The following is a 16,078-nucleotide window of genomic DNA, read 5'->3' as shown; positions in this document are numbered from 1 at the left end:
CAGAAAAGCAATTAAAGTGTTTAATCGAAATAAAACAACAGAAAATCGTATAGAACTTGTTAGTTTAAAAAATGCTTACATTTAGAACGCAGACTAAAACGACAGTACACGTCTCAACAAGGTAACAAGCTGAATTATTTGCGGAAACATAACCCAAAATCATTTTACAAACAGTTCGAGAAACGTAAAAATAATGTCAAATCAGAACTCGGTAATGACGATTTTTATAATCATTTTTTAAATCTGGCTTTAAACGAACCAACAAGTAACAATGAAGTAGATAACTTTTTAACCAATTATGATACTCTTTACACTGATGACACAGTGTGTGGCTTATTAGATAGTCACATCACCGAGAGCGAAATATGGAATGCTATTCATAAGTTAAAGAAAAACAAAGCATGTGAATATGATGGTCTTTTAAACGAATATTTTATTAATTGTATGAATGTTTTGATGCCATGTTTGATGATATTGTTTAATACTGTTTTTAAATCCGATCATTTCCTTCATAGTTAGTCAGTTGGACGTATAGTGCCTGTTTTTAAAAAGGGAAATCCCAACGACATGGATAATTATAGAGGTATTACTCTAGTTAGCTACCTAGGTAAATTGTTCACCAATATACTAAATGAAAGATTATGTAATTTTGACATGGAAAATAATATTATCACTGACGCCCAATTTGGCTTTAGAAAACATGTGGTTGCAATTTTCGTTCTACAGTCCCTAATAAACAGAGTGTGTAATGCACAAAAACGGCTTTATTGCTGTTTTGTTGACTACAGAAAAGCATTTGACTTTGTAAATAGACAAAATTTATGGTATAAATTAATTAAACAAGGCGTAAGTGGGAAAATGCTTGCTATAATAAGTTCGCTATATCAAAATGTTAAATGTTGTGTAAAATATAATAATGCAATTTCTGATATCTTTATATACAAAAATGGTTTATTTCAAGGAGAAATGTTGTCGCCAATATTATTTTCCATGTATGTCAATGACTGTGAGATGCAGCTAATATCAGACCATTTTTCCTTATATCGATATACAAATGTGAAACATATTCCTGATAATGTATGCTGATGACATGGCTCTGTTAGCTGAAGGGTTACAAAAAATAATTAATTCTCTGTTTAATTATAAATACCCAAAACTGGGATTTAACTGTCAATACAAATAAAACTAAAATTGTTGTTTTTAGAAACGGAGGTAAATTACGAGATAATGAGAAGTGGTACTTTAATGGGTGTAAACTAGAGGTTGTAAATGAATTTATTTATCTTGGCGTTTTATTTTTCTATAATGGTAAATTTGCACGTACACAGAAACGATTTGCAGAACAAGGATGCAAGGCATTATTTTCAATATTGAATGTATGCAGGAACAATTTCTTCAATATCGACACAATGCTTGCTGTTTTTGATACATATATTAACTCTATCCTTAGTTATGGTGTTGAAGTTTGGGGCTTTCACTCGGGTCATGATGTTGAAAAAGTACATATACAATTTTGTAAAAGATTATTGGGTGTAAGAAAAGGAACGTGTAACGAATTTGTTTGTAGCGAACTGGGACGGTTTCCACTTCAGATAACAAGAAAACTGAGAATTTTTAAACATTGAATAAAATTACGTAAAACTACAAATTGTATTCTAAGGGGTATATATGAAGAAATGGCACACTATAACGATAATTGGTTAATTAGCATTAGGCACGAGCTGTATTCACTTGGATTAAACTATATTTGGAATTTATCGTATGTTGACGACAGTATCTATATTATAATCAAAGAAAGGATATTAGATACTTTTAAGCAATTATGTTACAGCAAAACAATGACAACGCCTAAAGGACTTTTATATCAACATTTATTAAATGAATTTAGATTACAAACATATTTAAGATTGCCAGTGGAAACGCGTTATATTGAAGAAATATGTAAGATTAGAATATGCGCTCATAAATTAAATGTGTAATCTGGCAGGTATTGAAACATCGAACGATCAGAAAGAATATGTACTCTGTGTAATGCTAATGTTATAGAAGATGAATATCACTTTATAATAGAGTGTCCACAAATATATAAAAATGTATTATTATAAGCGGCCAAGTGTGTATCGTTTTATACAGTTATTAACAACCGGTAACAACAAGGAATTGAATAATCTAGGCAAATATTTAGTGCAAGCGAAAACAATTAAAGATCGGTTAATGCAGGATAATAGTTAATGTAATAAATATAACTTATATCACTTCATTTGTCCATAATTATATATAAACCACACCCACCATTGTGTTGTACGTTATGTTATGTATTTAGCAGTGAGTTGTAAAACTCAAAGCAAATAAAGAACTTAAACTTGAACTTGACCTGCCAATCAGACCAATTAGCATTAAACACTAATAAAATATATAAAATCAAAGACACAATGTATTTTAATCGTTGTCACGGGTATTGCAGGCGTCTTGACGAGTACACCATGACAGCTATATATTACTACAGTGAAACCCCTCAACACCGGACCCCCTCTAAACCGGAATCCCCTCAAAACCGGACGTTTTCCGCGGTCCCGTGATTTACACATCTTTTAACACTATATTTTACCCCTCTAAACCGGAAACCCCTCTAAACTGAACACCGGACAAACAATTCGGTCCCAATGTGTCAACTTAGTGTAAATCCTACCCCTGAATACCGGACGATCAAACCGATACCAATCAATATGGCGCCCACCTGTCTGTGAACACCGATGGCTAGTGCAATATGCGCATGCTCGAGATCGCTGTTATCAGTGTAATCACCGCTGCATACAGTACAGGTACCGCTCAGCAGGCAAGATTAGCAACTTGACAATAAACAATTAAAAGGACTGATCGCAAGCTGTGGTATGGAGTTAACTACTGTAAACACATTGATTGTGTTGTAATTATGGTTAACATTAGCGGAGTTCGGGTTTGGGTTAGATGTCTTTATTAAGTTACGAATGTGTTTTAAGGTCTTAAATGTGATCCTGCACAAACATATCTCATGATTTGCTTCAAAGATTGACACAAATAACAGGGAATTTAATTTGCTGCCTTTCTATTGTGTGAATGTGTTGGGTTTTGTTTTAAACGTTTGTTTAGCGAAATAAAGAGTAAGCAAAAGTATATGTTGGCTTTGCGTAGTCGAATAGATGTTAGTAGTGTTTCATTTTCATGTCCATTTTCAACATGACGGAACGTCCAGCTAAACGTCGCCGTGTTGAACTCTCGCTCGATGATAAATTTTTCAACATATTCTTGTTGTTCTTGTTTTAAAACACTTTAACACTATCTCTATTTTATGGAGAACGGAAGGTATTTCCGTCCAGGCAGACCCCTGAAAACCGGACACCTCTGAATACCGGACATTTTACTTGGTCCCATGGATGTCCGGTATTGAGGGGTTTCACTGTATATGGATACGTGTTTAGCGTGTATCTTATAAATATTAGTTTTTTGATACACACAAGAGAGAACCCAAGAAAAGACCTAAGGAGGACAGATCTGCTGTTCGTTCCATTGACGTATTCAGTCGCAATGTCACCTCTATCAGGAGATCTGTGTGGCATTCACTCAAAAGCTGAGACCTATATTATTATCTGTATTACTACGCTGTTAAATATGTTCCATGTTGGAAAGTAAAAATACAACCTACAAGCCAACTTGTGACTTCTATTATTCATTGAACATTGCGCTAACCCAACACAAAGGACAGCCTACACTGTGTTAATATTATGCATGCAGTTTGCAGATCCTCCATGTAATCCTTCATGTCGTAGTATCGCAGTATTTCCCCAGATACTTGTACTGTAGAATTCTCGTCTGCCGTTCTCATTGTTTCCTTTATAAAACACTCGCGGATGAACTGCTAATTACCAAAGCGTCTGTTGATATTTTGCGTGTTAAATTAAATTCTTGTGACGACTCCAGTCTGTTATTTACATAGTTGAAGGTCGGGTAAACATTGTCTGGGTAGACTTATTGGAAAAAATACAAATCGTGAAACCTGCTTATTAAGGATAGTGATACACCTTAAACAGTGCTATTTCAAATTAATACAAACTTACAGAATTCCATATTCAGTGAAACTCCTCTAAACCGGACACCCTTTGGACCAAGTAAAAAGTCCGGTTTTAAGAGGTATTCGGTTTAGAGAGTTTCTCTTCTGCATAGATATTAAAAAAGGGACCATGAAAAACGTCCCGTTTTGAGGGAATTCGGATTGACAGAGGGTCCGGTTTTGAGAGGATTGATTAATACGCCTTTTTATGTGAATTGTTTAAAGGAAGTCACCTAGATGAAACTAATTGTACATAGGTCCACAGGAAACCAGAGAGAGGATGGGGTTCGTGCCCTCCATTTAAAATGTAAATATTTGTCCTACTATATAAATAAACACCTGCGTGTGCTGTAACCTCACCGTGGTGCAGTTTTGAGTAAAATTCAGTATCCGTAAAATTCTGTGATATTTGTGTTTTTGTACAGTTCTTTACACTGTTTTTGTTTAAGTCTTGAATTTTTATATTGATGTTGATCATCACTTTATTTATTTGCATTACCATAGTTTGACACCCAATAACCGATGTATTTTTCGTGCTGGGCTGTCGTTAAACATTCATTCATTCATTCATTCATTCATTCATATAAATAAACTTTTAAAGAACTTCGTAAAATATATTTGTCCTAGTAAATAAACTTTCGTAAAATATTTGAAAGATCGTTTGAGGACATTCAAAGATAACCATTTTGCAGGAGAGTACCCCCCCCCCCCCCCCCCCCCCCCCCCAGCTCGTGCCTACTTCTAATCTGGGTCGTGAAAACCATGGAATATTATGTTGTTAAGTTAGTAGTTTGGTTGGCGTGAATACAGCTGAAAGAATATGCCGTGGACTACCGAAGAGGTAACCAGTCGTGGATCATTGACCAGTTTACAAATAAAAACTTATTGAAGAATATTCATTGGACTTTATTTTATAAACATATAAATAAATGTCAATGAACGTTTAAAAAGACAATTTAGTGAAACATATTTATTAGACTTTATGGACACGTAAATGATTGTCAATAAATTTTAGATGCAATTTCACATCTCTTTATACTGTTTTATTATAGCTATTAAATTTTATATCAATTTCAATCAGACGAAGGAAGGAATTGTTTTATTTAACGACGCACTCAACACATTTTATTTACGGTTATATGGCGTCGGTCATATGGTTAAGGACCACACAGGAAACCCGCTGTCACCACATTCAATCCGACGAGGTCACGTTCAAATGCCAGTATTTACACCACTACAAATACATTATTTCTGGTATCTGCACAACTACATAGAGTCTTGAGATATCATTTATGTTACGATTTTTGTCAAAAACGTATGTAACGAGCTAACGCCAGTTCGAAACGTTTTAACAAAGAGATAAATGGTATGGTACCTAACAATCTCGGATCAGTCTCGGCGGTGAAGTGGTTAATAAGCCACCGAACTTCAAACTGGTAACGGATCCTACCTAAAGCAAGTTTTGACGGTTTGACGGTTTAAAGTTTCTTATTAAACACAGCTACTTTCTACTTGATAGGTAGATATCAGTTTCGGTAGTATTGGTTTCAGTTTATGGGTGTTTCTTTGACTTTTATTACACACCAGTGTAAGATATTGCTAATGTCATAACAATCACTCATTATCTAACTAGTGTAATATTGGCGTGCCGTGAACGTGACGTAGATCATTGGCTGACCCAATTCGTAGAAAAATATGTAGTAGGTCTCGACGTCTGCTTACTTCTGCGTTGCGGCTTGTTTTCAGTTGGTTTGTAATAAATAAAATACTAAACTTAATTGCCTGTCATACCATTTTGATGAAACTCGTCATATACCAAAACTTGTTCACTAATTTCATAAAAATGGTATGACAGGCAAGCTCGTGTAGTATTCTATATGTAGGTTATAACTATAGAGCTACATATGTCCAGCCCGATTGTCTTGGAATCGACGTGTAATATTAAAAATCTGACATGGCGTTCTCGCAAATAGGTGTGTTTAACAACGACATTAAAATATTTCAGTAATAAAAGTTTGTTTTGTTTAACGAAACCACTAGAGCACATTGATTAATTAATCATCGGCTATTGGATATCAAACATTTGGTAATTCTGACACGTAGTCACCAGAGGAAACCCGCTACATTTTTCCAGAAAGGGATGTTTCATATGTACCACAGACAGGAAAGCACATACCACGATCATTTGACCAGTTGTGGTGCACTATTTGGAACGAGAAAAATTCCAATAAGTTGAATGGATCTACCGAGGTGGTCCAATCCTGCTACGCAAGCACGTCAGGCGAGCATTCATCCCACTGAGCTCAATAGAGTGTATACAGCTATATCAAATCCTATCGACGACAATAGACTATGACTAAAACTGCTACACCAAGGTGCACCAAATCCGATCTCGACTGTTCTCCTGCAAATGGAGAATGCTGGGGAGTTTGTGCCAACATGTTAGCTGTTGATCAACAAGACTCGTCTATTAATGATTAGACAGTATGATTCTCTTACAAGAACAAATTTAGAGGTGTTTAGCTGTTGTCATGGTTTTATACAGACGCAAATGTACCAGTTCTATGTAATACCCAAATGAATGCATTTCAAATGGACTGGAAGTAGTGGTTTATTAGATAACACTTACCTGTGGTGGTGGTGTTATATATAAACAAATGTACCAGTTCTATGTAATACCCAAATGAATGCATTTCAAATGGACTGGAAGTAGTGGTTTATTAGATAACACTTACCTGTGGTGGTGGTGTTATATATAAACAAATGTACCAGTTCTATGTAATACCCAAATGAATGCATTTCAAATGGACTGGAAGTAGTGGTTTATTAGATAACACTTACCTGTGGTGGTAGTGTTATATATAAACAAATGTACCAGTTCTATGTAATACCCAAATGAATGCATTTCAAATGGACTGGAAGTAGTGGTTTATTAGATAACACTTACCTGTGGTGGTGGTGTTATATATAAACAAATGTACCAGTTCTATGTAATACCCAAATGAATGCATTTCAAATGGACTGGAAGTAGTGGTTTATTAGATAACACTTACCTGTGGTGGTAGTGTTATATATAAACAAATGTACCAGTTCTATGTAATACCCAAATGAATGCATTTCAAATGGACTGGAAGTAGTGGTTTATTAGATAACACTTACCTGTGGTGGTGGTGTTATATATAAACAAATGTACCAGTTCTATGTAATACCCAAATGAATGCATTTCAAATGGACTGGAAGTAGTGGTTTATTAGATAACACTTACCTGTGGTGGTGGTGTTATATATAAACAAATGTACCAGTTCTATGTAATACCCAAATGAATGCATTTCAAATGGACTGGAAGTAGTGGTTTATTAGATAACACTTACCTGTGGTGGTGGTGTTATATATAAACAAATGTACCAGTTCTATGTAATACCCAAATGAATGCATTTCAAATGGACTGGAAGTAGTGGTTTATTAGATAACACTTACCTGTGGTGGTGGTGTTATATATAAACAAATGTACCAGTTCTATGTAATACCCAAATGAATGCATTTCAAATGGACTGGAAGTAGTGGTTTATTAGATAACACTTACCTGTGGTGGTGGTGTTATATATAAACAAATGTACCAGTTCTATGTAATACCCAAATGAATGCATTTCAAATGGACTGGAAGTAGTGGTTTATTAGATAACACTTACCTGTGGTGGTGGTGTTGTATATAAACAAATGTACCAGTTCTATGTAATACCCAAATGAATGCATTTCAAATGGACTGGAAGTAGTGGTTTATTAGATAACACTTACCTGTGGTGGTGGTGTTATATATAAACAAATGTACCAGTTCTATGTAATACCCAAATGAATGCATTTCAAATGGACTGGAAGTAGTGGTTTATTAGATAACACTTACCTGTGGTGGTGGTATTATATATAAACAAATGTACCAGTTCTATGTAATACCCAAATGAATGCATTTCAAATGGACTGGAAGTAGTGGTTTATTAGATAACACTTACCTGTGGTGGTGGTATTATATATAAACAAATGTGCTAGTTCTATGTAATACCCAAATGAATGCATTTCAAATGGACTGGAAGTAGTGGTTTATTAGATAACACTTACCTGTGGTGGTGGTATTATATATAAACAAATGTGCTAGTTCTATACCAAGTGAATACATTTTAAAGGGAATCGAAGGTGGTGGTTTATTAAATGGCACTAATAAAACAAAACCTGCGCTGGACAACTAAGTAGCATATGTTTCTGATCCATGTCTCTGAAGTGGGCCATATATTGATCACGTTTCTAGGTTACTGTGAATGTGTGTATCTGTCCTAGTGAGTAGCACTTTTTGGCTAGTTAGACTGTCGTCCTGTATTTATCCAAACTGCCATGTTTAATACCAACAATTTAGAGAATAAATATACTTTAATTACAAATCGTATGTCAAAAGGTTGGTAGCATGTTATACATACATTGTAGACAAATGTTATGTATAGACAATATGGTAAAACAGCTGTCTGTGATTAGTTATCGGTCAATGCCCGTCATTAGACACAAATTTGTGACCAATCTATGACCACATTAATGATCAATGATATTTTTTTTCCGAAAAGACTTGCTTCCAAAGTCTAATCTTGACTTTAAAACCAACTAAATCGTTCACGTTAACTGTTTTTTTTTTATGGTAAAATAAGCCATATTGGATTTATGCAAATTAAGAAAGTGCTCATGTAAAATTTTATATCTTCTAAAAGATTCCCCATGTTCAAGAAATACATTTAAAAGTTTAAAATCACTAAAATACCTTTCTTAGTACTTGCTATACTGTCAACAGATTGTCTTCGGGAATTTCGGCAATCATATTGAATTTATGAAAATTAGGCATATTTCCCCAAGGAACTTTCGGGTGCATTTTTAATGTTGTTTTAGAGACCTCTATAAAATGTATTCTGAAGGGAAGACCGGCCTCGGTGGCGTGGTGGTTAAGCCATCGGACTACAGGCTGATAGGTACAGGGTTCGCAGCCCGGTACCGACTTCAGTCCAGAGCGAGTTCTTAAGGGTTCAGTGGGTAGGTGTAAGACCACTACACACTCTTCTTTCTCACTAACCACTAACCAGCTAACAACTAACCCACTGTCCTGGACAGACAGCCCTGATAGCTGAGGTATGTGCCCAGAACAGCGTCCTTGAACCTTAATTGGATATAAGCACGAAAATAAGTTGAAATGAATGTGAAGGGGGAAAACTCTGTTCCAATTTGTGGTGGGTTAGACTCCCAAATTCTTTCGATTGACTAAACTATCTGCCCCGATGTGATGTTGTTTGGTATGCTGCTACCTAACTGGTACAGCTGAAGGTTAATCTGTCAATATCCGCAAGCAAGTAATTTCGACTGCCTTCCGGCAGGATATTACCATTAAATGAAATCCACTGCTAGCGGAACTAAAGTGTAATCAGCAGTCTACTGACCCGACACCGCCGCGCCGCCGACATTACACAATGAGTTATTACCACCATCCCAGTGGTAACACCATCTGCAGAACGTTTTATATACTTTCAACAAAGAAGGAAAGAAATGCTTTATTTAACGACGCACACACCACTTTGTAATTATGGTTATATATGGCGTTGGACATATGGTTAAGGACCACAGAGATAATGAGAGAGGAAACCCGCTGCCGCCACTCCATGGGCTACTCTTTTCGATTAATTAACAGCAAGATATCTTTTATATGCAATATTCCCCGGTCATGATAGTATATATCACGGTATTTGGATCATTGGCTGTAACGACAAACAGCCCAAATGGGCTCACAGACGGGGATCGATCCCAAACCGATCACGCATCAGGCAAGCGCTAATACTACTTGGCTACGTCCCGCCCCTGTATATTTTCAAAATACACACCGTGTATGTTCTGTATTATTGTAGCAGATCATGACAGTGTGTGGACTCAAAGCTTGAATCCAAACAGTGATATAACGTATAAATAATTTACGAAATCTGTTTTCGAAAAGAAGAAAAAATTCAAATATTATGTGGGCATCATCAGGGGTGTTACAGTGTATATGTCATTGGGTTAATGCATATAATTGGCCAATGAATACGGTGGATATTACCACAGCCGTATCGAAGTGATAACCTGTAAAACACGTTTTCAGATATAGCGAAGGGATTTCACTCATTAATAGAGTGGGCTGGATGTAGAAAAAAAGTAGCAAGATAAATTTTCAATGGATGACATATGGAAATAATAATAATAGATTTTTATTTCAGATCAGAGATCCATAGAACATATATAAACATCACATACAAAACTGATTACATAATATACAGCAGCTTGTGCCAGCGATTTACACATACAGATTTGAGGTACACAGTTGTACACCGCAGTTGGGCAAGTAGGTCGTTTGAAGTTGTTTCGATTCTGCTCTTCAGCGAATATGCTGTTGAGCGAAGTAAAGCGCCAAAGCTTTTTACTCGATGACTGACAAACATCTTGCTGGCACTGTATGGTCGTCGTTGGCCGATCATCCATCGGTATGCATTATTATAACATATGTTAAAATCCTTCATGGTATCCTGTGTAAATTTCACCCATAATGCACCCGCGTACAAATTACTACAATAACTCCCAAATAATTGTGTTTTGACAGATTCTGAACATTTTGCAAATCGCCGCACGTACACAAAGGGCTCTATACTGTCGTTAATGTCTTTATCGTCTTTCATGTTTTTGCATATAATATGACCTAGATATTTATAGTTGTTAACAAATTTCAGTACATCACCACACAAATATATCGAAGGCACATTGATCAACTTCAGAGTTTCTGGCTCAGCATCCAAAAAGCAAACATACACAGAACTACCTTGTGAAATGTAAAAGTTAATAACTTCCTTAAAAGCAAATAAACACATATCGGTGGATATCCCACTTTTAAAACCAAACTGATAGTCCGATGTACTCAGGTCTGTTCGTGATAACAGTACATGTTCCATAACTTTTGATATCATAGTTGCTAATGCAATTGGACGGTAATTGCCTTTATCTGTTATGTCTCCGGTTTTGTTTTTCACAATAGGAACAAGAATAACATCTGTCATACTACTAGATACATGCCCGTGTACAAGCATGGCACTGAAACAAACTGACAATATAACGAATAATCTCTTGAACGCATATTGGAGGTGTTCCGCTAAGAGGCCGTCATTCCCTGCTGATTTCCCACTGCTAAGTTTAAAAACAAACTCCATTACCTCATTAGGATTTACGTTCATTTCAGCAACATAACTTGAATCATTAGCAATATACTCTTCAACATATGCTCGATGATGCTGACTCGTCACAGAATTTAGAAGTTCTTTATAATGTTCTTTAAATAAACCTGCAATATTCTCTTCCCCGGTCACACCATCCACAGTTGTTGCCAATAGAGTTCATTTATTATTTTCTGTAGAAATATTTTTCCAAAATTCACGAAAGTTCATGTCGGTCAAATTTTGTGGTATAGCATCTGCCTTCATTCTATTGTTCTCATTTTGACACATTCTAAGAGCGTATTGAAACTGCCTACGTGTTTTATTCATATTTTCACATATAAGTCCTGTTCTAGGTTTACCATTGTCTCGCCATAACAAGTAGGCCTCTCGAGCAATGAGATGCAGATCTTTTACGTAGTTATTCCACCCAGGCAAATTTTTATGATTGTCACTATTACCTTTAATCAAATGTTGAGATACCAATTTTAATGCATTAACAATTTCATTATATAAACTATTAATAGCATGTATATGACCAGATATATTGCAGTTTGGAGTTTTACAAGAAATTGCATCATTAGGAATATAGATTTGAGACAAGGAAATATCTGACTCAGCTCTATACGTTTTCATATCATCAGCAGTAACTTTTGACCAGTTTACAGACGTTCTTGGCAGTATGTGATTTTTGGCTAAATTGCATTTGGTCAAACCGTTCACACTGATGGTGAATTGTAATGGCAGATATATATATATGTGTGGGTAGGTGTATGTGTCTGTCTCCCCTCTGTGTGTGTGTGTGTGTGTGTCTGTATGTCTGTGTGTGTGTATCTGTCTCTATGTGTGTGTCTGTATGTCTCTGTGTGTGTGTCTGTATGTCTGTCTATGTGTCTGTTCGTCCGTCTGTCTGTCTGTATGTGTGTGTCTGTCTGTGTTTTTATATGTATGTATGTATGTATGTATGTATGTATGTGTATGTCTGTCTCTCTGTGTGTGTGTGTGTGTGTATGTGTGTACATGTACATGTATGTGTCTGTAGGTGTGTGTGTCTGTCTGTCTGTGTATGTGTGTTTGTTTGTGTGTGTCTGTCTCTCTATGTATGTCTGTGTGTCCGTCTGTATGTGTGTGTGCGCGTGCGTCGGATGATGCTGGCAATGGGGGAGGGGGCAAACTAAAAGGGCCAGTTATTAAATGTGAAGTCATGTAATCAATTTCTACAAACGTGGAGAATTATAAGCTAGTCTTCTGAACTGTCAAAACTTTTGATTGGTTAGTATGGACACTACTAGACTCTCGGAACTGCGTTTGAGAAAAGTCCAAATGAAACTGGTGAACTTTGCTGTGAATAGAAAATATAATCTAGATTTAAGAGGCTATATTTACTGCATGTGCAACTATATTTCATTTATTTCAAAGAAACAAATTTGATTGCAGGCCAGTTTACTGTAACAGACTTGAGGCATTACATCGGTTTTGTGTTTTCTGTCATTCTATTGATTTACTCTAATATAGGGGTTGGATGGCAAGGGGATAATAGATGAGAGCAATTTTAATTATATGTATATATTTTATTGCTGAATGTTTTGGGCACAAGAGAGGCATAGGTCTGTAAGCACGATTTTATAGATGATTACATACATTGTTATTCTTTTCATACTTTATATGCATGTGATAGTTGCATACATTATTTAATTTGAATCTTTAGGTGGTTGGCATTAAATATCACACCACACACCTTCACCTTACAACAACCATGAAGTTGAGTAGATATCAAGCTGAAATAAAGAATCGTATGGAACTGTTCGGTTCATGCTTATCGTTATGATTATAAACTTGCTAGCGTTTATGTTAACATTGTACATGTTTAATATTATCGAGAAGTCTGATATTGGAGATGTAATGTTGTCAATGTAAGTATTAATGTTTTACTTGCAGGAGAAGACTGATATCGAAGATGATTTTGTCACGGTCTATTTTTCATGTTTTATTTGCAGAATGCTGTTGCAGGAGAAGGCTGATATTGGAGATGTGATGTTATCACTGTATATTTTCGTGTTTGTCTTGCAGGAGAAGGCTGATATTGGAGATATGATGTTGTCACTGTATATTTTTGTGTTTCTCTTGCAGGAGAAGGCTGATATTGGAGATGTGATGTTATCACTGTATATTTTCGTGTTTTCCTTGCAGAATAAGGCTGATATTGGAGATGAGATGTTGTCACTGTATATTTTCGTGTTTCTCTTGCAGGAGAAGGCTGATATTGGAGATGTGATGTTATCACTGTATATTTTCGTGTTTTCCTTGCAGAATAAGGCTGATATTGGAGATGAGATGTTGTCACTGTATATTTTCGTGTTTCTCTTGCAGGAGAAGGCTGATATTGGAGATGTGATGTTGTCACTGTATATTTTCGTGTTTCTCTTGCAGGAGAAGGCTGATATTGGGAGATGTGATGTTGTCACTGTATATTTTCGTGTTTTCCTTGCAGAATAAGGCTGATATTGAAGATGAGATGTTGTCACTGTATATTTTCGTGTTTCTCTTGCAGAAGAAGGCTGATATTGGAGATGTGATGTTGTCACTGTATATTTTCGTGTTTTCCTTGCAGGAGAAGGCTGATATTGGAGATGTGATGTTGTCACTGTATATTTTCGTGTTTCTCTTGCAGGAGAAGGCTGATATTGGAGATGTGATGTTATCACTGTGCTACCTGCCCACCGCCGGACGATTGACTCTCACCATAGTGAAAGCCAGAAACCTCAAAGCTATGGACATCACTGGATCTTCAGGTATTCAGTCAACACGCAGCTTTAGTTTAGAGAGAGAGAGAGAGAGAGAGAGAGAGAGAGAGAGAGAGAGAGAGAGAGAGAGAGAGAGAAAGAGAGAGACGGCGACAGACAGAGACAGAGAGACACAGATAGAGAGAGATAGAACGTTTTGTATACATGGAAATGTTAATACTAGTAATTAATTAGATTATTTCGTTGAACATTTAATTTTTTATATGAATATATTTATTGTAAAGAATGACTATATATAGCAAAGTCCGTTATAGATTCAAATCCTGCAGTTCTGAGCGGATGGCTTAACATACGGATCAAATGTTCGTTTAATGTAGTTTTGCTGTATGTTAGCTAATTTTGCCTCATTCAGGAAATTCATTGGAGCATCTAATATAAAATGTCATTGGATTAAGTGCGTATATTGGATTTGTATCATGGAATCATCTAGATTTTTAAAAAAGATACTCTATATAATATTTTTCTACATGATTGTCAAGTAGTATATGACACACTTACACAGTTCCACTGGTGGACAGAAGTGTGAAAATAGTGGGACATTTAAAGACAAATGTTTATCTCGCTAACAAATCTGCCGATAGCAGACCTTGATTCACTACTGATTTTCCTGAATAACAGCTTACCAATTAGACACTAGTATTCAACTAAGCCTTTAAGGATTTATCCGTGAATTAGGCTGTCTGCTTCAAAGGAAGGTAGAGGCTTTGGTTTTATTATAGTTTCCTCTTGCACCACGTGTGCGCATTGCGTCATCTCCTGCCCTCGGGTTACGTTTAGCTGGTTATGGTTATATATTTGTCATTTGACGAATCGTTAATGTAGGAAGTCGACCAAGAAATAGTTCATTGTTATCTAGTTTCTATTATTCCATTCGACCTGAGTGTAGTATATTCATGGCATTAGTCATGTTCTGTGTGCAGTGCTCTAGTTAAACTTCAAAGCACTATGGTTTGGTGAAATGTTGTTTCAGTATTTGGTATAGTGCTACCTACAACCAGTTCTCAATTTGGTTTCTGACCTTCGTGATTGAAATAGACTGTTTGGCAGCAACAGGTTTTCTTTCTTGCACTGTCAACCAGGCGTCACACTAACCATGTGTGACACCAACTAGCTGTAGTTGTGGCACCAACTAGCTGTAGTTTGTGACACCAATTAGCTGTAGTTTAAAATGATCCGAGGTGTCGTTCAGCACACATTTACTTGTTTTCCTTCAAGGGCGAATCCACGGAAGGGTCTGCTCCTCTATACAATTTAAAGTGCCCCTTTTTAAACAACTTGTTTATAATTTTCATTGACATGCCTATTTCAGGAAGTTGGTCCCTTTTGCCATTGGTTCCCCTCCCTAAAATATTCCTGGGTCCGCCCTTGTGCTTTGACCCGGTGAGATGATGTTTCGTATAATTCTACCATGTCAGAATTACACCAAATGCTTGACATCCAATAGCCGATGATTAATAAATCAATGTGCTCTTGTGGTGTTGTTAAAGCTGATCGCCGATTTTCCATTACTTAGTGACGATTTCATTTTGATTAAAGACGTACATTGCTGTTGTTGTTTCTGACCCACAGATCCCTACGTGAAGGTTTCGCTGATGTGCCAGGGGAAGCGAATCAAGAAGAAGAAGACGTCGGTGAAGAAGTCAACACTGCACCCCGTGTTTAACGAGGCCCTCGTGTTCGACGTGCCACAGGAGAGCATCGAGGACGTCTACCTCTTGGTAAAACTCGTCGACTACGACAGGTAGGCGGCTGGTGGTTGTTGGTATAAATGTAGGGTGTAGACTAGGCTCACCATGAGTACTCGAGTACACGGGCACGGGCCGAGTCTAGCAAGACGTGAGTCCGTTCACAGGACTTGAATACCCGTGCAAGGAAGAGCTCTGTCATTTATTTATTTATTTTTACGTAATTTTGTCATATACTTGCCGCCG

The 16,078-nt window shown here is 36.5% G+C and overlaps 1 protein-coding gene across 1 annotated transcript in view; it reads left to right on the top strand.

Annotated features, from left to right (window-relative positions):
* LOC121372124 (synaptotagmin-10-like) overlaps nucleotides 1–16,078 on the top strand; it is a 76,970-nt gene that overhangs the window by 58,680 nt on the left and 2,212 nt on the right. Inside the window, exons 3-4 of the mRNA XM_041498388.1 lie at nucleotides 14,015–14,135; nucleotides 15,717–15,888. Of these exons, the coding sequence (XP_041354322.1) occupies nucleotides 14,015–14,135; nucleotides 15,717–15,888 (293 nt within the window). The remainder of the gene's footprint in view (nucleotides 1–14,014; nucleotides 14,136–15,716; nucleotides 15,889–16,078) is intronic.

The sequence above is a fragment of the Gigantopelta aegis genome, chromosome 4, assembly GCF_016097555.1.
Source record: "Gigantopelta aegis isolate Gae_Host chromosome 4, Gae_host_genome, whole genome shotgun sequence".
Taxonomy (NCBI): Eukaryota; Metazoa; Mollusca; class Gastropoda; order Neomphalida; family Peltospiridae; genus Gigantopelta; species Gigantopelta aegis.
The sequence above is the reverse complement of the archived record's forward strand: the minus strand, read 5'-3'. Positions and strand labels throughout refer to the sequence as shown.